Source organism: Cariama cristata, unplaced genomic scaffold, assembly GCF_000690535.1.
Source record: "Cariama cristata isolate BGI_N322 unplaced genomic scaffold, ASM69053v1 scaffold8044, whole genome shotgun sequence".
Lineage (NCBI taxonomy): Eukaryota > Metazoa > Chordata > Aves > Cariamiformes > Cariamidae > Cariama > Cariama cristata.
In genome coordinates this window covers 45,575-69,729 of record NW_009611188.1, presented here as the reverse complement: position 1 = coordinate 69,729, position 24,155 = coordinate 45,575, and the positions used below count along the sequence as shown (strand labels likewise).

The following is a 24,155-nucleotide window of genomic DNA, read 5'->3' as shown; positions in this document are numbered from 1 at the left end:
GGGCAGATTATGAAAATACTCATGTGAATATCCATTGACCCCAAATATGTTTTTTAACTGAATAATCTGTTGATCATCTGATACCAGGCCATAGTCTCAGAGGTTCTGCAGAGTGCATTTCCTCTGCTGCCTTGGGTTCTTACATGGCCCTCACTCTGACCAGCCATTCTGACGTTATTCTACGTCCCCTTTCATAAAAGCCTCCTTGGCAACAGAAAAGTCTTATCGGTACATCTGCCAAGCTGTATCCCTTTTTTCCCCTCTCTATGAAGAGCTAAACAAAAATAATAGTCTATTGCTAATTGGCTGTTAACTACAATCAGGAAAGCAGAGTTACCTGGCTACATACGCACAGCCTGATTTAACAAGGTGCCAGTACAAAAATGACAGCACTTTCTGGCCTGCAAGATCACCTCACGAGCTGTTTTCAGACACAACGAGCTTTCAGCTAAGGCCCTATCTGGAACCTTTTTATGGTTATGTATTTTATTAGTAAATGCTCCAAAAATCTGTGTTGTCGATGACTTAGGGGTGTAAATATGCTGAACTAGATATCAATCCAAACCACTGGCACCTAGATGCCTGGTAAAGTACTAATATTCATGAGGAAAAGGTAAGAAAAGGATGTGACTGAAAATTAATCCCCAAATATTTTGCCTGGTATTCTACTTATTGTCAGAAGTAGGAGTTGTATCTCACTTTCTAAAAAAAGTACAGATCTTACTTCATTATTCATTAGTTGACACTGAAATTAAGTTTAGTTGATCTTTACAGGACTAGCACCTAAGGCTGGTCACATTCAGAAAACATTTGTTAGTTAAAAGGGTTGCTTTAAAAACAGGAACACGCATTACAATGAAAGTACCATATCATGCCAGTTACTCCAATAAAGTAAACAATGATTCTAGGACAAGTGTTTCAGTGGGACTGGAAAGAGCACATGCTGGGCTGTGAGCTGCCTCCTTGGGAGCAGGCAGGATGGAGCACTAACAGGATGGTTCTGTGGGCTTTTTCCAGAAGCCCTCTGACACCTCCATCCCAGTGCTCACGGAGGTGCAGGGGTTCCCCTCCCATACTCCGGGGCCACACTGCTTTGAAGGAGAAACACATGATGCTCATCTCCCTCTCCTTTCAAACCACAGAGATGAGTGGTAGCTGTAAGCTTCCCTGATGTGGCAGACTATAACATTTTTAATAGGTGTCATAGCTAAATGTCTTAATTTGACCCCAAAGGAAACATGCTCAAATCATAGAATAAACCTCTATTTTGCTTATAATAACCCACTGACCTAATTCTCCTTTTTAAAATAGTTAGGCTTCAGTGTGCTTCTATTCACTTCTGTTACTTCTCAACGACTATAATATCTAGAAGAGATTGTTTATCCTTGCAAATTAAAGCAGTGGAGCACATTCTCATTCCTTTTTCTTTTTTTAAAATTCCTAGCTTTTTCTTATGTACTTCATCAGAAACTTCATTTGTGTAGGCCTATAAGGCATCCAGTTATACATCTTCATCTCATTTGAACCAACTATGCACCTCTGGCTCAAACAGCCATAGTTTATTTTGTGATGTTGTTTATCATAAATCTGCTTCCTTCAGAACTAGGTTTACTTGCCAAATTTGCTCAGAGACAGTATTCTTCCTAAAGGGAATGGTAATTAATAATAACAAAGACTGCAAGATTCCGCTTATTGGTTGGTTATACAATACAGGAATCACAATTTCAGAATTACAGAATGCAGACTTACTATATTAATGATTTTCAGGCATTATGCAGAGTACAGAAGAATGCTTTCTAGCAACAGTGTGCCTTTATTTTGTTAGTAGTCTGTCCTCATCTGATAAACTTTAAAGTGCGTCTTTTTAAATAAAGAGAGCAATGGACTTTTCCGTTCAGCTACATGAAATTGAACTGCTGGATGCTGGAAGAACATGGGTCAGTGCCTCATCTCGCTGAAGTCAAAGACAGACCTCCTATGGATTTTGCTAGGCTAGAGTTTGAAGGCATTGTTTACTATATGGAGTACAAAAGTATGTAATATTATGTATAAAAATTACTTTTCCACATACATGTCATACACACATACTTTTACTGTCGATACAGACTTGGGTAAATACCTTCAAACCTGGATTTATGGTGGGCAGAAATACACTTTATTTAATAGCCTGATTTTCAAGGATGCTGCGTTACTCATTTGTAAATGATCTGTAACTGCCTCGTTTAACTTTGACCACAGAAATTCAGCATCCTTGAAAATGAGGCTTTTGACTTGTGCATCTGAATTTGTGTTTAGGCATGTAATTTTAAACATCCAGGTTTGAAAGATTTGAAAATAAAAGTACCTTTGAATTTAACAGCTGAAAAGCTGATTTTAATTTAGAAAATTCTGATTATTTTCAACTCTTTTAAAAAAACCTGTAACCATTTCAGGATATGACCAGCCTCTCTTTAAAAGTAACATGGAAAACAGCAGCATAAATACCTCCCAATGTACCAGTACCTGCCAAACCTTTTTCAGTTAAACTTGAATTTCTGGTGCACATGCAACACAACAATGAACACGCTAGCATTTAATTTAAAGAAAAAGGTGCAAAATGAAAGTGCCTTATCAATTCAACAAGAAAAGCTATACCAGTAACTACATTTTATATTAATTAAAACAATATATAAACAATATCTCTTTTGCTATATATAGTCTTCATGCCCATTTACCCTGTAATATATTATAATGCTATTGTTGCTATTGCTATGGACCCTTTTCATGCCGTTCTGTCTACTGGCAAACAGTGGTAGGTGAAAAAAATCATCCTTCATGAAACAAGGAGCAAGTTGTGCAAACTGATGCTGAAATCTCTGCAATGCACACCAGTCGCTGATTACTAGCTGGACTTTCTGTTCTGATCAACAAATTGATTGTTCTGTCAAAAGTCTGGGCAGTGAACTACAAGAGAAAACAACCTTCTGACATTAGTACCCTCAGTCTGTGTAAACAGAGGTCAAGGATTGAGAAGCTGAGACAGAAAAAGGGTCCATATTTGTAGGCATAATGGAAATCATATGCATGAGAAAAACAAGTTCAACTTTGTTTCATTGTTTCCCATCCTTCGCCTGACCCCGACCGCCAAGAGATGTGCAGTGTGTTGGCTCCCTAGGTCTGTGCAGGGCCATATAAAGTGTCTTGATTTTCTTTCTTTTTTTTTTCTTTTTTTTTTTCTCCTTTCTTTTGTTTTAATGTTTGTACTTCGGACATTCTAGAAGTGCTTAGGTGATACATTTACCCATCAATTTGCATCGCTGGCTCAAATTCTGAAGTGAACAACTCCTTGTAAAGTGGAGGAAAATGAAGTCGTACAATGTCTGGGTATATTGCTTTAAATGCCATAAGCTTTTCTGTATGTCGTCCACACAGTGCTCTTAAAGTAGACACTTTGCATATTAACTGTAAAAAAATGAACAGAAGTCATATGGTCATATATGGAACCAGGCCTCCCAATCTTGTTCTTAGGATTAAAGCTCTCCAAACACTTTGAGTTCACTTCAGTTGCTTACCTTAACAATGACATTTCAGAGCCGTAGTCATGGATGTTTGTTATGTTAGATTAAAAAAAAAAAGAGGAAGCCACTAAGAAGCTATTTAAGTAATGGGTTAATGCTATTTGTGAAATAATCTTTTCTTTAAGCTCCTAGGAAAACATATCATTAGGTTTCCTCACTTGCCTACCAAGTGCTGGATTGATATAGAAGTATTTCATGGCTGGATCTTCATTCATACAACTTCATCATTCTCTTGGAAGAAGGCAGTCCTGACTACTTTTAAACCCACGGTGAATATTATGGAGGGAACTGGCAATGCAATAGATTAAGCTTTTTTAATTTATGCCAAATAAGGTGAAAAGGAACAGACCAGAAGAATCTGTACTTCAAAAATATCACTGGGGTACTCCCTGATCTTACTGAGTAAATTATTTGTATCAAAGCACATGGAAGAAACTTTCTTCCAACAAAAGGTATCCAAAGTATACACTGGGAAAAGAATTATAAGAGCTAGGATTTGAAATGAGGACAATCTGGAAAGCCTGGGCTGCACCATCCTGCTTCTATTGTAATTAATTCTGTGGTCTGAAACTAAGCATAAGCTTTCCGGTTGTGTAGAGTTCTAAAAGGAACTACCTCTGTAAGGAAGTGCCGATCCTTCCCCAGTTCTTCAGATTATTTTTTTTTAACATCACACCACTTTTCCAGCTTTCAAAAATTACGTGAAGATACTTCAGATTAGCACAATAGTATGTAGTATCTCTTATCTTTTCCCTAAGCATCAGTATTTGGAAAAACTGCTGAGAAAAAGGCTGTGTGGGGAACTTCTCATGGAAGACTGAAAAACAAGGTTAGTTTGGGTATTGCATATTACAACAATGTAATTGTCATGCAGGCAGAGATTTCATGAGGATTAAGGCATGCATGTTGTAAAACTGAAATACTATTCTGTGTGGCAGAAATGTTGTGCAAGAGAAATAGGAAAAAAAACCTCCATTACTTTTCATGAAGTTCAGTGTTAAAATAGTTCTTTTCAGACCATTGTCAACCTTGTTCCCTAGTACATCATCATTTCACCTCTTCTAATTTTTAATAAATGGTTTCAGCTAAGCACCTTGATTTTGAACAAAGACTTATGGGTTTATAGATAACAAATTAACTGCGTAAAAGCTTTTACACCATAATTAGGATACCATTCATGAGAAAGCATACTTGCACAGTCATGTGACATGGCACAGTATGATCCTTACCTTTGTTAGAATTCCATCTTCTCGGTGGTTCTTCTGTAGGACATGCTGAAGTGCTAGCTGGATCTTCTGTTGGAGTTTTTCAATTTTTACTTTCTCCTGAAGCCATGAGCGATCTAAATATAAATGGAGTTAACACCTCTAGTACTGCATGCATCAATCACAGCGCACCAGGAAGTACTAAGTCTGTTATAGATTCATCTTTCTTGTTTGCAACCTTCCTTGCACTTCTTAGGTACTCTCATATAGAAAATAGGTTTCAAAATTAATAGGTTTTGGAGTATGTTTACTACGTGCATTTAAACTTACTTAAAAAAAAGCCCTTAATTAGAAGAATGCAGCGTATCTGAGTAAGATTTATTAATCATTTGCTAATGAGGTCTGTAAAATGCAGGGTATTTACAAAATGAAGCTAGCAACTTTTTAGTGGGAAATGAATAGATCACATAATGAACAAGTAGTTGGAGTGGATCTTCTTGCTAAGATCTACAGTGACATACAGAAAAATCAGAAGCAAATATGCAGCTATTAAAAAAAAAAGCAAGCTCCTAAACTTCCTAGCAGAAAAGTGGTATTAGCTGCTACATCCTCTGTGTGGCAGAACTGTGGCATCCTGTGGCTTACATACTAAGACACAGGGCTAACATACTTCCGATCTGGCAAACAGCCTGAGAAGGTATTTATGATAGTCTCAATAAACCCACTGTTGCTAATGGACTCTTCCACCGCCACTCCTGATTCCACTATGCTGCAGTCTAAAAACGGAGCATTTATTTCCTTGGGTGTTACGTCAGACACAAACTGACTTTCTCTTACCGGTATCTTCTTTCACCTGACCTAATAAGCCTTCCCAGAACTTGGAGTACTGTATGTATCTACTTGAGATTATTCAGTTATTTTAGTCATGGGTATGGTAGACCCAGGCTGACTCTTGGGGTGACAGGTATGTCTGCACCGTAATTCTCAGTGTACCCTGTTTTACAATGGGGATAAATACCTAAGCTGCCTCAGTGCCTTTGTACCACGCTAAAATGGCAACCCTGCTTAACAGACCTGAGGTGACACTGGAAGCATTCTGTCATGTGCTCGAGATAATTCTGCTGCAGCTGCAAGCTTGCATACATTGAAAGCTGACTATATACATTCAGTGGCTGCCTTCTGCCTGTCTCACCTAGATTGACTCAGTGGTCTCACTCACATGCATTTAAGCTTTTGAAAAGAAGCTGAGTCCTCAACGAGGCAAAAATTTGGAAAACAAGGGCTTAGATTAGGATTTCCAACTTCACAAATTTATTCCTAAACTCATAGTTTTAATGTGTTTATTAAAATAAAAATTTTGGTCAAGAAGGAGACACTCAAAAAAGATAATGACATTTCACGCTGTCTGATAGTCTTAACATTATCTTTAAAAATACTTTAAAAAAAAAAGACCTCTACCAAATAAACCTAGAGCAAACCTTTATCTCTTACCTGCCGACATTAAAACAAACGCAGAAAACAAAGCTATCTCATCTTCTGTCAGGTGCATAGAACATAAACTTTTTCCAAATTCAAACACAAAACTAATGAAGTCTTCACAACCTGCCAAAAAGAAGGTAGAGCTCATGCCACATTGTTTAAAACTACTTCAGAGCTACAGAGTTGTTCATTTATTCTGATGGAGGTGAAAAGTGGATTAAAATAGTTCATAATCAATGGTCTTCTCCTTAAGGACTGTGGAGTGATGGTAGTGAGATCTCACTCGTGCTTGAGCTTATTACCCCATTCCCACAAGTCCCCAGCTCCCACACCCTGGCCACCAGTATTTTTAAGGTTTTGCACACTGTTATCTTTTCTACATTTGGTACTTTTGGGGTAAATATGGATAAATCCAAGCCATTTTCAAACTCAAAATTGGTTTAGCGCTGTTTCTGCTCTAAATGGAACTTTCTCATGTCACTGTGGACTGGAGGTTCAAAATGTGTACTTGGGAAGTGCTGATTTTAAGACTATTGAGCACACACAAGAGGGGGGAAGAGAGGCATACAAGGTACATGCAAGGAGCAAAGAGAGAAGCCAAGGTCTGAAAGCTTTTCATGCAGAAAAGGAACTCTGTCTCCTTTCATCCATTCTCTGGCTCACACAGGTGTAAGTCGGGTTACTGCTGCTGTTACACATGCTGTTACGCAGTTGGCAAAAGTGGAGCCCTGCTTTCACGGGGATTGCGACCTGATGGAAGAGGGCTCTCCTCTGAAGATCTCAGCCCCACCCCAGCCTAAATTTCTGGATGTAGTTGGTAACAGATGAAAGTTATGTTTCATTGAAACCCAAATCTGATACTGCATTCTCTGAATTGTTTGCACTCAGACCTTGTACCTTGAGGTGTTTTAGAAAGGCAGAGAATACTTCAGGAATTGTACAGCATTCTCCGCTGCCATATTTTCACTACCCTCCAAAATGGCTTACATCCCAAATCTATACCCAGTGAAATGCATCCCTTTAAAATTAGCAAAAATATACAGAAATAAATTCAAAATGAAAAACTGTAGTTTAATAAAAAAATTGATTTCCAGTATTTTACCTGCAAATAACTGGACTTTGCATACTACAAAACACTGTTAAGATCTTCAAAGCAGTGATGTCAGTATATCCCAAATTAGCTAAAAATCTGCTGCCTTTTCCAACAGGATATATGAAATGTTACAGTAGATATGAAATCTGGGCTTCTGTTCTCAACAAGTATGTCCAAACTGCTCTACCCTGATCTAAGTGTTGAATTTCAACACCAACAGACCTTTACTGCATAGAGTTAAGCTGTTTTAACTCCTGAAATCAGCTTGGCCTCAAAGACGGCCAGCATGACTGACAAAATAAGCACTTTGAGATCTGGAGCGCTTTTATTCGAATACTGTAGCCTGAATTTTTCAAAGCAGTCATCCCCTTGCTTTTCCACCTTATTATTTTTGTTCTGGTTTTTTTAAGATACAACATTTGACATTTCCTTACCTAAGGACTTGAAAACCTCTGGGCTAGCATACTTGCCATCAAAGTAGACTGTGTTGTTCTGGGAGTCAAAGGCACGGCACATTCTGATGAACACAACCTCTAAAGACCCTAAAACAGAAACAATGTATGTTTGACTGCTTAAATAGAGACTTCAGTTGCAAAGAGCAAGTGAGTATTTAAAAATTCCCTATGCTCTGCATTCAGTATCAATCGAGTAGGACAGCAGAATTAAAAGAATTCCCATAAACCCCTTTAGAAGTTTTTTGCTAGAGCAACTTAGTTCATGCTAATAAACTCCAGTAATTTTTATCAGAGTAATGAAGTCTCTGAAGTCAAAGCAGCTCATTTAGATTTATGTTCATGAAGCTCTGACAACTTTGTCCAGTATTTGTAAACTGCATTACTTCTACAACATCTTGCTTAGAACAATCTGGATTTTTATGTTGAAATATGTTATTCACTATTAGTAAGCCAAAACAAAAAATGTGAATCCAACTTTTGCATCTTTACACATTCATTGCTCCCTTTGTTCATAATGAAAATTTCGTACGTAGACTTGAACTCATTCTATCCAGAGTAACTAAGAAGGCATATTACTTCAGACACAGACGATTTATAAGGTTTTTCCCTTGTATTATTTTAAATTATTGTTGTACAACATACGTATATATGTGTATACAATCACTGTTATGCAGGTAACATCTTTCTCAGTTAAAATTAATAGAAGCAGACCTTAAAACTGACCCACATACCTGCTTTTAAAAGCACAATTTGATCGTTTTGACACAGTTCCATAAAGCCATCAATGCGTTTGGCAAATTCCACTACATACTGTATAGCTTCTGTTATTTTGACTGCGCATAACTGCCACATTACCTCCCTTTGCTGTTTGAGAGAGAAGAAGAATGGAAAAATTACTAATCAAGGTTTGGAAAGCCCATTTTCATAAAGTAAAACCAAGTTGAAAAAAAAAGCAGAGTGAATTCTCTCCACCGCTTCTGGCTACAGTCTGCTTATAAGACAAGGGGAATTAACCTCAAAGCCAAAGCCTGACGTGGATGAGTGACAATGCAAACATACAAAACTTCTTCAGTGATATCAGGAAAGATCCAGGTTGGAGTATTTTTATTCATAAGCCAAAAATGTCAAAGTATAATGATTCTGGTCATTTCAGTGGGAATTTTATTCACTGCATCAAAAGAAAATGCCCATTTACACTAGCAGGGCATAATCACATTTTTCCTATCAACTTCTGTATTTTTTACTGAATGTAAATTATCTAACTCTCTTGTCTTCATAAGGATACATATAAAGATATACATACATGAAGAGCATCTTGTTAACAAGAAAGTGATTTTTTTCATATGTTGATAATAATTCAGAATGAAATTACCTAATGAGTGGAAAAAATAATATACTTAAAGGTTAAATATTTTTTTTGGAAATGAAAAATATGTGCAAAGAACAGTGTGCTTTCATAGTGCTTCCCAAGACAGTTTTCCAAAAGTAGCCATTCGGTGGTACTTTGTGGATGGAAGGCATGTTGGAAACACAAACATTGATTAAATCTTACAATACCCACTGGCGGTACGGCAGCGCTGTGCTGCTACTCTACAGCTAGAACTGAAACACTGAGTGACAACTGTAGAATGAATCAGGATTACAACCAGGCATTGAAGGCTGGAAATCTGACAAAGTTCTGCGTTTATAGGCTCAAAACAAAACACACCATGTAAAATTATGAAACTTGGTGGCTTCAGCTGTTTTGTTGTTGTTGTTGATCTGGGAGACTACAAACTAAGAAATGAAAATAATATGCCATTTAGGATTGAAAAAAATTCTCTGGTTTCTTATCCTTGTTTATCAATCACAGACAGGCAGATTTTAGGAATACAGCTTTGCCTTTTCCCATACCTGTAAAAATCACAAATGCAAAGGATATCGTAACCATCTTGCTGCTTTTGATTCTATTTTTTTTTGAAAATACGCAAAAGTATACATTCCTGATGGTAAACAGAAAGCAGTGAAAAAGTGAATTTTGCAGCATGTTATGGAAATACCATGCTTTAAAAAAAGCATGCCATAGTTTGGCATAATTTTATACCTTGTTCTGATAGTTCTCGATTTCTTCCTGCAGAAAAGTCTGCCATGTTATCTGCTGTAACTCCTCTCTCAAGTACTGGCAAGTTTCCATGTGTGACTTGGAAATATTCTGTGCAAGATGTTCTAAAAGAAAGACCAGAAAGTGATACACATTAAAAATGCAAAGCTATACCTTCAGACGTGAGAAAGCTAACATATTCCAGTTGCAACAGGGGGGCGGGGAGAGGGTCAGCCGTTAGGAAAAAATGCTTTCATTTCAGATCACCTTGGATTTAGCTTCATGAAAATAAACACATTTAATGCACAGCGCTAACAGGCCAGAAGAAAGCAAAGCAGAAGCCCGGTCCTTAACCCAGCTGGCCCGGCTCCCCCGGAGCCTGGCGCACCCCATTAGAGGGCACTCTGTGCACACACACGCACCCCGCTCCCGCAGCGGGGCCGAGATCTTCACACAGAGTGTGAACACCAAGCAGAGTCCTTCCACTACCTTGTAAGATGTTTAGGTGAACTTGAGTTTATTTGTGAATAAATAAACTTCTACTGGGGACAAGCTACTTTCTCATACAGCAGCGAGTGCGAAATAAAGGTTGCAAGATCGAAAAGCTTGCAAAATAAAGGCAAATATCGTGAAACTTGGGAGCATTCAAACCGTTGCAAGTTCAGTAAGTGGCCTTGCTGCCTTTAGTAAGATAAAGTCAGCGTTGAAATCTGGGCTGAGAATTACACTATTAAGTAGAGCCATAGAAAAAAATCCAAATGAGCGAGGTGATGGACCCCTCAATATGGGGTACAAGAATCTCCCTGTGGACAGCCTTGCTGAATACAGGACACTACATATCACATAAGGGAATATAACAGCACTGCCAGCCAGGCAGTAGATCTTCAAAAGCTAAATTCATTTGTGTTTTATACAACAGAAGCTTTCTAATAAAGAAACACAGATAGTTACCACCTGTCTGGTGTTCTGTCAAGCAGGACACTATGACACAAGGCTGCCTGCGAGGGAAAAGTTTCTTTTCTACTCTCATATAATTAAAAAAATATTAGGAAAATGCACTTATGAGAGAATCCAGACAATTAACAAAACACACTAAAGACGCAAGGGTTTTTTCTTCAGCTTTAGAGGAGTCGCTTAGTTAACTGCACGACTTAAAATTTCCATACAACATTTTAATTCCAAATAAACTATTTTCTGCTGCTATACTTGGTTAAAAACCCCATAAGATAGGTTTATATTTATTAATAAAACTTGATTCCATAAACCTTTAGGAACACCTTCAAAAGCATGAATAGCATTTAATCTGAATTCCACTTCTACATTTGTCTTTCTCTTTTTTACCCTAGCTCTTCACAGGCGTCTGTTCTCCTATTTTAGCATGTGACAAGTAGAGGCCTGGTGACCTGTCTCACACAATTCTGCAGTTGGTGCTTTTGCAGGTTAGGCCACTGAAAAGAAAGGCATAAAATGAACAGGAACGGTCGTCATTAACAACATGGAGGTATTCTGAAGGGCTCAAGCGTTAGGTCTTCTGTGAAACTTGTTTTGTTTGGTAACAACCAAACCCAATCCTTTACAAATTGAACCACTGGATCTATCAGTCCATTTAGTATCATACTGCATTAATAGTTTGATGTAAGTTACTACCTGAAAAGTCTTTAACATACAGCTGAGGTAAAATCAGATTATATGTGCTACCTGAGCAATTAATAACATAGAACATACGGCAGTTCATACTTCGATTGTCATCACAGCTTTCATGTATTTCAGAGCACATTTTTTTTTCTTTCAAGTGTGTACTTAAAATATTTGCTCTCGCTGGCAGCAACTGACAGCATTATACCTGTGCCCTTGCGGGATACAGAAGGTAAAATATTACTGTGTTATTCACAAACCTCAGTTCTGGACTGTATTTCAGCACACACCTAAATACTTTCATTGAACAGCCACACCTTTCTAAATTGAAACCTTAGTCTGGAAGACAAACACTGTCCCAACATTGTTCAGTAATGTCAATTCTGGGCATCCAAACCATGCTCTGTAGGGTTTAAATGCAAGCATTATGTAAATAAAGGTAAGCAAGATGACAAACTTATTTTAGGCCAGTGTTCCAAACTCAACACCTAGTGTAGGAAGGAAAAGCTTTTTCTTTTTTCTGTGGGTTTAATGTAGAGCTTTTAATAACTCCCACAAAATATTAACCCTTTATCCTAATTTTTTCTTCTCATTTTTACTTATCTGTAACTGAAGTTATTTGAACTCAAGCCAGACACAATATTTTGGCTGTCACAACAAACTGCATTGCAGAGAACTGCATTCTGCAATGTAAGAACATTAAAAAGTAAGCCCTCTTGTCCCTTCCTCTCTGCAAAATTTCTCAGAAGAACATAAACTAAAATAAAACACGCAAGATTTCATATCATGTACTTGTCTCTAATTATTCTAATTTAAAGAAAGTTAGCAAAAAGAGAAAAATTTAGCTTGGAATACCTGAGTTCTCGAACTATTTTTGGGTGTTCATAATGGAATAATTAGCAAAAATGTTGCTTAAGCAAGCAAAATCAGTTTTAAATGCCTGACTGCTTATATAATAGAATCTTAAAGCGTCTTCTCTAATGGCCTGTTCCAGTTTGCTTATAAACAGTTCACACAGCACGCTCTAACTCGAGTCTCAGACATTGAGAAGTCATAGTTGTGGAATTCAGCCCTAGTGTAATTGTTCAGTGAAGAGTTTAAAGTAAAACGTGCTAATTGATGTGGTCGTTATAAGGCTCGTAGGGAAATTATCAAAACTTGCTACATTCAAAAATTTTCTTAAGTATCTGGGGCCAGATTCTCTTCAACCAGTGGCTAGGAGAACTGGTCTCAGATTAGACTGGTGCTTTGGTTTCATATTTCCCAGGTACAGGTAAAGAGCAGAAGAAAATCAACCTCAACACTTTTTGGTAGAAAATAAGGGTACTGACTTAATGAAAAAGAAGATAAAATGCTCAAAAATAATCTGCAAATAAAGAAATACTCTGTCCGTTTGCTCAGCACTAAAAATTAGCTTGTTAATCAGTATTCAAAGGGTTCTATTACAAGGACTGCAAACAAAAGCAACACTACTAGAGCTGACCAACCACAAGCTCCTGGGATTTTTAGTCCAGTTCCGTAAGGTGTTCACCATGTACCCCAATTAGGGTATTGTGCACTTTACAGAAGAATGCCCATACATGCTCACAGCTGTACTGTAGCAGCATTCTCGCTGTCACCTGGCTAAATGTGTCACTTTAATCCAAAGGGTACTATTAAGACAATTACAATGGAAGCTTTTCTCTCTCATTACCTAATTCTGCCATGGACACAGTTGGAGAGGTCTCCCCATTTGTAAAAGAACAATAAGGGAAGAAGCCCGATGCTGGTGTGTAGTCACATATTGGTTCTGGTTTGATTCCATTAATATCAAGACCCGACTGATCTGGAGAAGGCTGTATGTCTAAGTAGAAGCTGCTAACTGCAGAGTCTGCTTTGCTACCTTCAGGGGTATGCCCATCAATGTAATTACTGAGGTCATCATGTAGCTCTGTTAACCCATTGGTGGTGATATTGTATGTTGGTGTTAGTGGTTCTGCCTCTCCTGGTTGCTGCTGATGATCTCGCTGCTGCTGCTGCATTCGATGTTTCTGCACCTCCGCGTACAGGCTGTCCCTCTGCTTTTTTGACATTCGACCAAACTTTACAGCTGAAATACAGACACACAATATATTACATCTCTAAATCCACTACTGCATTTTAATTGTCTTGGGTCTTTGAATACAACACGGAAGGACACAGTATAAAAGGTAAATCAGCAGGATGGGCAGACCTAAGCATCAGTTCTGTCAGTTACAGGTAACATAGCTACAGCACCTCTTTAAAAGACCGTTTCAACAAGCTACTTAAATGGACCATTCGAAGTCACTGTTTTAGCTTAATTCATTAACTTTCCACTTCTATACTGAAAAGATTTTTCTCTTATGTCCACTGACATTGACAGATGCATCTCTTCAGCGTTCAAATCCTACCCAGAAAAGCAGAAGTTAAAACAGGATACGGTGGCCTGAGCTGTACTGTCCAATTCCTGCTAGCTGTATATTCGTACTACAAAGTGAACCTAGAGTTAGGTATAAACATGTGGAGTCTATCTCAGAGAGTATCAAAAGCAAGCTTTATCAATATTAGAACCGAAGACATGGAAAGAACCACAGAACCTGCTTTCACTGCTGCTTACTGTGACAAGCAAAAATTTTTACCTGGTGAATTACTGTTAAAACTATATATATGTGTGTGTGTGTGTGTGCGCGCACATGTGCACACACACGTGTATGTATCTCTCCACAAAATTATTACTACTTTGAGAAGTATTAATATTAAGTGTAAGCCAGAAGCAGCTGGTTTGCAATGTGCAAGGAATTCCTAAGAACACAGTATGTGATCTCTGGGACCTGTATCAGCTGTAAAAGCCCCATCACTTAGGAAGGTGACCACCACCTTGTACTTTTCTACAGGAAAGCAAACATGTCAGAGGGACTAGTCATTACATGATCAACCGTTTCAGGTTTTTAGTGTCATGCCCAATAAAAAAATTAAGACAATGTAATTCAAGAAGTAAATGTAACCTGAAAACAATTTCCTTAATCAGGCCTCATGTACACAGAGTAACACATATATATTTGTAGAACATGTAGTGTTGCTGTCACTATGGCGGGGAAAAGACTGAGTTAGATCTTCAAATTGGGTAAGCGATGGCAGCTTCATTACATCTGTGGGGGAGGTGTGTGAGTATCAGCTGCAAATCCAGTTCTAATTGAGTTATATAAGCTTCCATTTTACAGAGGTGAGTTTTCGTCATTACACTTGGTATAATTGTGAGCTTAATATTAACAGCACTGGAACACGTTTTCTTCAGAACTCTATCTTCGAAAAAATACTGTGCTATTTTCTCTTTGCATTTTTTCCATTATTCATTATACACGTTTAAACTTCTCTATATATTGTGATAGAGTTCTGATCTGTACCAATATGGCAACTGGAGTGTTACTTGCAACTACAGTATGTCACTTAAATTGGAATGAACACATAGAGGAAGTATTAACATTAGACTGAAAACTGCATCTTCAAGAAGTGACCAGAGGCAAAGCTTTTACCTGGGAACTATAATAGATAAGTAGGAAAAAAAAATAAATCCAAGAACTTCATACATGCCCTGATTTATATATATATTTATGTGAATATATAGCAACATATAAAAACCACTCAATGATCTTAACTATCAGCCCGATGCACAAATAACTTTTACATCCTGTGTTATTTTAGTTGAACACAGTATACTAAGCATTATTTTACCTTTTGCAATTAAGCTATGTGTTAGCAGAGCTTACCATCTCGAGACATCCCCACAGCAAGGCATTTCTGTAATCGACAGTGTTGGCAGCGGTTTCTACTAGTTCGGTCAATCAAACAGTTCTTCTGACGAGGACAGGAGTAGGTAGCATTGCTTTGCTGACTCCTTCTGAAAAAGCCCTGTAATAGAATTGCAAAATACAAGCCAAGAAGCTGTTAACTGATGGAGGAAATAAAGACTCTGAAAGGTAGCGTACCTAACAGAAAATGAAGTTCAAGTGCACTATGGTCAACTAAAGGAAGTTAAGAGGATTGTTTTTTTTTCTCTCCTAGAAACAAACAAAACCCAGTCACTAGTAGGAAACAGTTCATAAAGAAGTGTTGTGACACATAAAGGAATTACACATTTTTTCACTGATTTTACAGATTCCATATTACAAATGGTACACCAGTTCTTTCCAAATGAGATAAACCTAACTATAGACCTAGATTTCCTCGATTTCCTGGGTCAGCAGATGTCTCCAAAATAGGGAGGACTCAACAGCTGCTACCATGTTCTGCTCTTTGGAGATGACAACAGCAGGCTCTGATGTTCAGCCTCACCACTGTATGTATGTGTTTAAAAATACAGAGCATGATGCTGAGCAGTTCCTTCTACAAAGAATAATTTTTAAAAATGTTTTTTCTTAATTAGTTTGATGCTGACAACCGAGGTTTTGTTCAGCTCGGCACAGGATTTAGATTTTTAAGGAGGGGGGAAGCTGAAACAGACTTTTTGTATTATCTCTTTTCTGAATCAACTGCAATAGGTAGGCCCATCTCCAAAGAAAGTTAGCACTGGTACGTTAAGCAGTAGTTACAACTTAGTTCTCTCCATCAGAATGGTGCGTGTTATTAACCACTACACCAGCTGTCTGCTTTGAAGTTTGTTTCATCTTTTTGCCACAGACTGTCCAAACATAAGCTGATGTGTAATACTTACTTCACAAGGATTCTGTGAAGATGTAGTCATTCTAAAGAGGCATTTGAGATCAGTGAGCACAGTATTTTAGTTTTATGTTGCCACATAATGGATTAATTAACATCTCTGCAAAGAAAATACTTCCTCAGAAAGGCTGGGCACCTTTTAATTAAAGCTGGACTTTTACCAATTTTTTATTTATTCCAAGGTCGCATTCTGGAGTCCCTTGGCACACGCACACTCTGTCCAGACCCTTGGTGAAATAAACACCAGGAAGGACTGCTGCACGCCAAGTGAGAGACTTCCTAGCAAACTCTTCCTGCAGGCAGAAACATGACAAAACACTGACATAAAGCCCTCCACTCCATCTTACGAGGAGGGCACTAGTCTTCATCAATTATGCCCCCTTTATTAAAGCTTTAATGAGGAAACATGGAGTATAAAAAAATGAAGAAACTGGAGATGCTGGTCTTTAATCCTGTTTTCCTGTACATTGTTTCTCACCCATTTATTCTGGTCTTTGTTTCTGTATGACTGAACTTTCAGCTGTTTTTTAATGTTTGTCAATAGTGAGATGATCGTCACCAAGACTGCAAGTATTGCACGTATTGAGGTCTGAGTGCATTTCACCCTAAAGAAAACCTGAAATACCATGGAAATTTCTACTTTTCCAACATCATGACTGATCCTTCTGGAGGAACCAACTCTTAGATAAGTAGACAGCTTAATTTCCAGTTCTGTTAGCACCCTTAGTGGAGCCTGTTGCTCCAGTGCAAGCACACATGCAAGTACACATGCAAGTGCAATGCGATTCACTAGAAAAACAGGATTAGGTATCGACGTGACCACTGACTTACTGATCAAGGTTCTGCATCTCCGCATTATCAGTCCCTTCAAATTTCAGTTCTCCAAACACTTAAAACAGGTGTACTGAATGACATGCTCACGTATGAACTGTATGAAATCTTCTGCCACCATGGAGATCCTGAAAGTCAGCTTAATCAATATGTAACATGAACCTGGCCCAATAACCTCAAAGATCTATATGTTTTCCTTTAGCTGAGATGTATACTGAGTCAGTATTGCCAGTTTGGCATATTTCTCTTTATTAAGAGTAGTCTTGTCAAGCTGAGGATTATTTTTAGTATTATAATGGGGGAAATACTGTGCTTTTTGCTTTTCCAGATTTTCCCTAGAGACACAGCTGCTCAATACATTTTAGTGTACGATATATCAGCTAAGTTACAGCTTGAAGCTAAGTTTTCAATAGAGCAGAACTGCCTGAAACTGGGGCCTTTAAAAACACTTGCACTTTACAAACCAGAGATGTAGTAGAGTGCTTTTAAAAACAAATCCTACAATGTTATGTGGGCATGTTGAAAACAGCAGCAGTAGTTAAAGCAAAAAACGCCCCTTGCCTCAGACTTCAGAAATGAATCTAAACTTGTCCAGAGCTCAGAAATACACGTATCTGAGACTTGGGATTGAACTGACAATTAAGTTAAACTGAGGGGTTTTTACTCTCAAATTTCTTCTACATTGTTGTCATTTAATTTGTGAGCTTTCTAACCTTTTGGTGGCCCTTCAGCTCTCCTATCATTATAAGACACGTGGGGAAGCCCCTATTACAGCAGCCTTCTGTAATTAAATATAGTTTCTTCCTAGGTTGTTTTTTTCCCCTCTTTTATTAGAAGAGGAAAAGGAGAGATGCTATATTCTGTTGTTCTATTTCCTCGCTTTTGCCAGAGGCGCAGAGCTAGCTATAATTTTTCTACCAGGAAGGAGGAGGCAGCTGCATGCATGGTACACGTGTATACATTATGCAAACCAGCCCAGGCCACATGCTTTTAATTGCATGCATGTTCACAACCATAATTTCACATTCAGACGATTGCCTAATGGGCCACGGGCAGAGTGGACCCCTCTTGATCAAACACATGAACAAAACTGCTGCACTAAAAAAAGTCACCGTGTTACACCGCTTTGACCGATGGCACAGCCTGAGCCAAGGTCTCTGGTAGTGGGTGCATGGAGCCCTGCCTCCTTCTGATGTCAGTATAAAGATCCAGCTGATTTTGATGTGGCGTCGTTGAGCTTTGCCTGTCTCCATTTTTATGTATATGTATTAACACAGTGCCAGAAGAAGAGCAGAGCAGATTACAAGCCATAGCGTCATCTCTGCATTTCAGACTCCTATTTATATACAACACAATATACAGTTTTTCATATGCTGCCAAGAAATCAGGTTTGGGAAAAAAGGGTGCAAGAACTTTTCATCTGCAAGTCAGTTTGAATACCAACTTGTTAAAAAAGAACTTTGAAATGTAAATAGCAGTTTTTGCAAAGCCTATTAATAGTTTCAGTAACTTTGCTGCTCAGTGGCTTGGTATTACAGACGTTTGTGTCTCAGCTTGCTCCTTAGCAGGGGAAAAGCCGGCTGTGCTTCCCTGATGTCCCACATGGCACAGCAGAGACTCCCTCTCCGCTGCGGCACAGGCTGAAATGCTGATCTCATGTTTGGTCTTTTGACAAATTTTCATTTAATGAATTGATTCCTACAGTTCATTAACATACCCACTTCCACTTCTGTATACACATATGTCTTAATTAGCTGCTCATTGGCTGTTTAATTACAAGAAAACAGCTGACAGCTGCCTTGCTGCATCCTAATGGCAGACGTTTTGGAATGACTGTATGCAAGCCTGTGACAACAAAGGCTTATTCATAATCCCATGATTTATGGCTAATACTTGAAGACTTCCACGTATCATTAAGTTTTGCAATATTCTGAGCAATTAACAATTAGTTGGGGGGTCATTCTTTTACTGTTTTCTAAAGCAAACTATTACAAATTTTATTCAAAGAAACATCAAAAAAATACGCTTCATATGAAAGACAGGTGAATATTCAAATTGGATTTTTAACCCTTTTATGACAATGAGAACATATTTTCGTTGTAAAGGGAGGAGAGTGCTGCGACAACATTGTTTAATAGACTTTGTTAATAAAGTATTTGATAACAAAGTTATAGTACCACTGAAAATAGAAAAAATGTTCAGTTTTACATATGTAATAAAGGCAGGAGTGAGATTGTTTATCAGGTTATACAAGCCTATACTAGCCCTTTCTGTAACCCAGCTCATTTCTAATGTGTTTTGCTTGAAATTGGCTAGACAAAAAATTTTTAAAAAAAGAGAAATTTCAAAAGCATGAATTTGAGGTAAATGTTTGCAATGCTAATATGACACTCCACATTCAACAGAGTAATGAAAAATTGGCTAGTAAAGAAAGTGAATGAATGAAATGAATGAACAAAGGTGGGAAGTCACAATACACCAGGTATTGTTTTCTGAAGTAACAGACAGAGACATTCCTTGTAGTTACAACGTACAAGACCATCTTAGGTCTTAAAAGACAGAAGAGACAAAAGCCAGTACCTATAAACCTTTAAAAATGTGAGACATGCCCAGAAATGCCCTGCATGGATGGTTTTACGAGACCAACTGTGAACAGTCCAGTAAAGAGAGGGATCACACTAATGCATTTGTGGGTTGGTTGGGCATGAACTAACACTATCGACAGCAAAGGAAGTAACTGCATCTGCAAATTAAAAGACATAGTTCATTAACAAAAACTTCATTTCAAACTAAATGCTTTGCTATGTCCTTTTGAAGCATTCAGGTATTTGCTGACAATACTGAACTGGATTCAACTTTCAGCTATGATAAAAGAATATGGATGTGTACAAACACCAGTCTCCTTTCTCAGCATGGTTCCCAATATAGAGCAAAAGCTTGTTAACGCGTTCCCACAACTAATGGTTGAGGAAGTGCTCCATACAGATACTAGTTTTTTCAGTAGTGCTACTACAATAGTAGTATTTGTGTAAGATTGCACAGGAGAATAAACTTATATTTCTGAGTCGTGATACAGTCTTTGTGTCATTCTTCATTCATGCTTCTGAGTAAAAGTCTTATATGATTAATCTCATCTTCCCTTTTCCCCCATTATATGTTGTACACTGGATATCAGCAATGGTCAGGTAGAAAAAAAAACCCTCTCTTTCAAAACCTGTTTTATTTATAATGAGTCACAGGAGCTCTCCTAGATAAAGTGTAAAACAGACCCTGGCTAAAAACTTAATTTTTTCACTAGGGGAGAAAAATAGGAGGAGGTGCTAAGTTTTATTTTTTAAAGGCAGATTCAAATTCAGCTGAACAGGTTGATGGGTTGGGAGTCCTCAATGACATTTGTGCAAAACACAGCCACTAACTTCATAAAAACAGCCAGTAACAACATAGCAAGGTGGGAGAGGAAAACTTCTCAAGAAACACTAATTGGCTTCATTACAAATCTTCTATTCTAGTTATGTGAAATGCAATATAACAACAAAAACCGGTCAGCAAGCTTTCAATTACGTGAAATGCAAGGGTCACAAACCTGTAGAAGAGCAACAGGATCAGCAAAAGTCAGTTTGTGATTTCACACATGATACAGGTTAGGCTTGCAGAGTAGGTCTTTGCAACTAAAACTTCACTTTAGGTTTTAAATAAATTATATTTCTGGTGGTTATTAGTATTTACACAGTGACACTTAAGTTAACATTACTATTAAGTAACATTAAAGTTCACATGAAACTGGAGCAAAAAACAGTAAGAGCTGAAAACGTCCCACTTTGCTGCTGCTATTGCTGCCTGTAGATCATTCTTGACAGGGCTGGCTTGAGAGGGCAGCAGCACATCTGTTCACTTCTGATGATGAAGGCCCTGATCCCGCAATCTGATGCACATGGATGGGTTTGTAGCACCCGTACAGAGCCACGCTGACTTCTCTGGGACTGTCTGTTGGTGTAGGACATCAGCTCCGGGAATCGGAGAGCAGGACTAGGAGCTAGGTCTTCATAGCAAAGTACTTTGTAAAAAGGAAGGTTTAGCATAACATGAAGAGAAATGTAAGCATGCTGAAACCTGCAGAGATCATAGCCACAGAAAAGCTGGGGAAAAAAAACATACCAATACACACCTGGCTCATTTGGCAGAAGCCAAGCTATGCCAACTTTTCACCAGCCAAAATAGTTCTGTTGGGTGAGACTTTGTTGACATTACTGTGGAAGCGCGTAGCACAAACAAAATCCATCTGCTACAGCAGGGCATTTTAAATGCTGTCTAGGTCATGATCATTTAAACTCTTCCTGTGACTTGTGCCCACTAGCACTCCCCTATCTGTCACTACTTGCAGGTCATCTGGGCTCTGGCATTAAAGGAGAGTGAGCTTCAGAGTTATTTCCCTACTGAAAGGGAAGTAACTTAGTTAACTAATTTGATATTCATTGGCTTTAAAATTCTGCTTGGAGTTGTATGGCTAGAAAACTTTATTCTGGTACTCCAAGAGAAGGAGAAAATGCCTAACTTCATTCGTTGGGCCACAGTCTTACTTATTCATGCACACTCTGCTTTCAAAGTTCAAATGGGTTTCAGCATGTTAAGCATACCTACCTTCCCTTCTGCCCTTTCCCACCAGCTGACTGTTCTGGTGGGATTCTCAGAAGCAGACCGAGGATTGCACAGAGCTCCCAGAGAACTCAGTTTATACAGAATTTGAAGGAAAATAATTTGTTCTAAAGCGTAAGGAACTGCACAAGCATTTCTCACTATCAGGCTAGCATCTGTTGTTCTGACTGTTGGAGGTACACAAAGGACTTTTCTCCTAATAACTCACATTTGCATTTATTCCCAGGAAAGTACAGTCACTCTGATGGAAGAACGCTCGATGGATATGTCTGTCTCTTACCCGCAGGGCTAAGTGCCTACCAGCTACGTCCTAACCGATGTGACTGCAAGCGTGGTGCGCTCTGTTGTTTCCTTCTGCATGCAGCCGTCCTGCTGCTTTTGGTGGGGGCTTTTCTCACATACAGGACTTAGGAGAAGGCAAGGCCAAAGAACTGCATGAAGATGAAGCAAAAGATAATACCGCTGGCAACCTTCCTTTCCTTTGGCAGCCTGTGCTTGTTCTGCAACAAGCCATGTTGGGAAAGGCCTGTTTCTGCAGAGACGAGCGTTAGCACTATGCTAACCTCAGTCTGCTGCCAACGATGTCTGTCATGGATCTTGAGGTGGTCTCTCAGGTATACTGGTCCCAGATCATTTAAGGATTAAAGAGGTCTCGGACCTTGAACATAACTTGACAAGACAGTCATACAGCAGAATTTTCACTACAAATGTCTGCCACTTGATACAGCTGAATTTTGATAAATGCTGCTCAACTACATGAAGCTGAAAAAAGTAAACACTTTATTATCAATGCATTTTTGGTGCATTTCTTGAGTTTTCCATAGCAACAGCAGTTACAAAGGGCAGAAGGTGCCGTCCCGCATCATTCTAACATTCTTAGATTATTTCCACACTCCCCCCCTTCCTTCCTTACCTATACTTCCATGAGACTGAGAGAATGTGTTAATGAAAACATAAAAATCTTCCTTGGAAAAACACAAAAGAAATCTCTACAATGTGAAAGCAAGGAAGTTACTTTTTGAAGATGGGTGGTAGTATGAAGCACGTCAGGAGAGCAGACTAAAAACTGTCATAAATATAAATTCTTTACACCTGAAGTGCAGATTAACAGTAGAAAACCTATCAGCATGAAATTGCAACATGTACATACATGAAGAAAGCAACAAGCTAGAGCACAGCTGCGCAGACTGTGTCATCCCAAGCTAGCACTGTAATTTGTACTAGGGATAAAAAGGAGTGATTAGCTTCACAGCACTCTGGCCTAGTGTTAGCGTTGTCCGATTTAATTCTTGGCTATGAGAGACAAACTAAATAAAATATACATGCTTCTACTGTAATCCTTCTTCACTAGAGTTACTGAAGGTACAAATCCAGGAAAAAATTCCAAGCCTAAACCTTACGCACTAATGGTTGCATTGCGAAGAATAGGTACTGCTTCCAGGAAGACCTGAGTATGCTGAACACCAGTAGCATCTGCTATTGGTATGGAAGATGATGTTGCACAAAACAGAATAGATTTGTAACTGTAGCGGATTACAAAAGAAAACTGAGAAGTCAGGGAGCTCTCACGTATTTCAACACAGCTTCTTAGCAATTTAGAAAGCAAAAATGGAGAGAGAGATTCAAGAAAGCCAGAAACCTTCTCAAGTGAATCCACAGAACAGATTCCTTGTGGTATGCTAGAAGTGGATCATCTTTCTGTACCTCTTCTGCTTATTCAGAGAGAGACACTTTACGGCAAACACAGCACAACTGCATGATTTTTCAAGCTTGTCCTGAAAACTGGTGGGGGGGTGGGGGGGATGGATGTGTGGTGTGGTGTCACAAAAATGCCATATTTAAAACCCAAATAAAACCAGTACTTCAGAATCCTCAATTGATTTCATATTCTTTGAAGTGGAATCCACTGAACCAACTTCAGTGCAATGCTTGCTTTTTAAAAAGAAGGAAAATAATCACTATCAAAAGGCTAAATGCTGTTTTAAGACTTAGTATTTTAGAGGCTTACCTTGCAGCCTTCACATGTAATGACACCATAATGGATTCCTGATGATTTGTCTCCACAGATCTTGCATGGAATAATTTCAATTTGAGCTGCAACAGAAGCACGCAACCAGTTAATTACATTTTCTTTTAAACACCTTATAAAAGCATTCCCTGATCAGCATTTGTACAGTGAAAACTAATAATGAACATTATACTGCATTAACTATTCATTGCTGAACTGCAAGGGTCCCCTAGAGCTTTGGACTAAATTATGGCTGCTCGTTATATAATAGCTTTTGGGTTATTAAAATGGGTCATTTGAGAAGGTGTTTAAGAACCTACAAGAAGGCTAGAATCAGCATTTCAAAGCCAAAAAGAATAGGAGAGTTCACATTTTGACCAAAGAGCTAAGATGACACTAGAAAGGTTTCTTCCAATCTTACTCGTGTGAGATCATAAAACGTA

General features: G+C 38.4%; 1 protein-coding gene across 1 annotated transcript; it reads right to left on the bottom strand.

The window, feature by feature from the left end:
- Window positions 1–1,826: 1,826 nt before the first annotated feature.
- RORA (RAR-related orphan receptor A) lies at window positions 1,827–23,845 on the bottom strand (the record flags this gene model as incomplete). Its single annotated transcript, XM_009698143.1, has 9 exons — window positions 1,827–3,441; window positions 4,787–4,899; window positions 6,254–6,364; window positions 7,769–7,876; window positions 8,521–8,653; window positions 9,873–9,994; window positions 13,198–13,593; window positions 15,272–15,413; window positions 23,713–23,845. Coding segments are annotated over 9 exons (1,423 nt in total), but the record flags the coding sequence as incomplete, so codon positions are not given.
- Window positions 23,846–24,155: the final 310 nt, after the last annotated feature.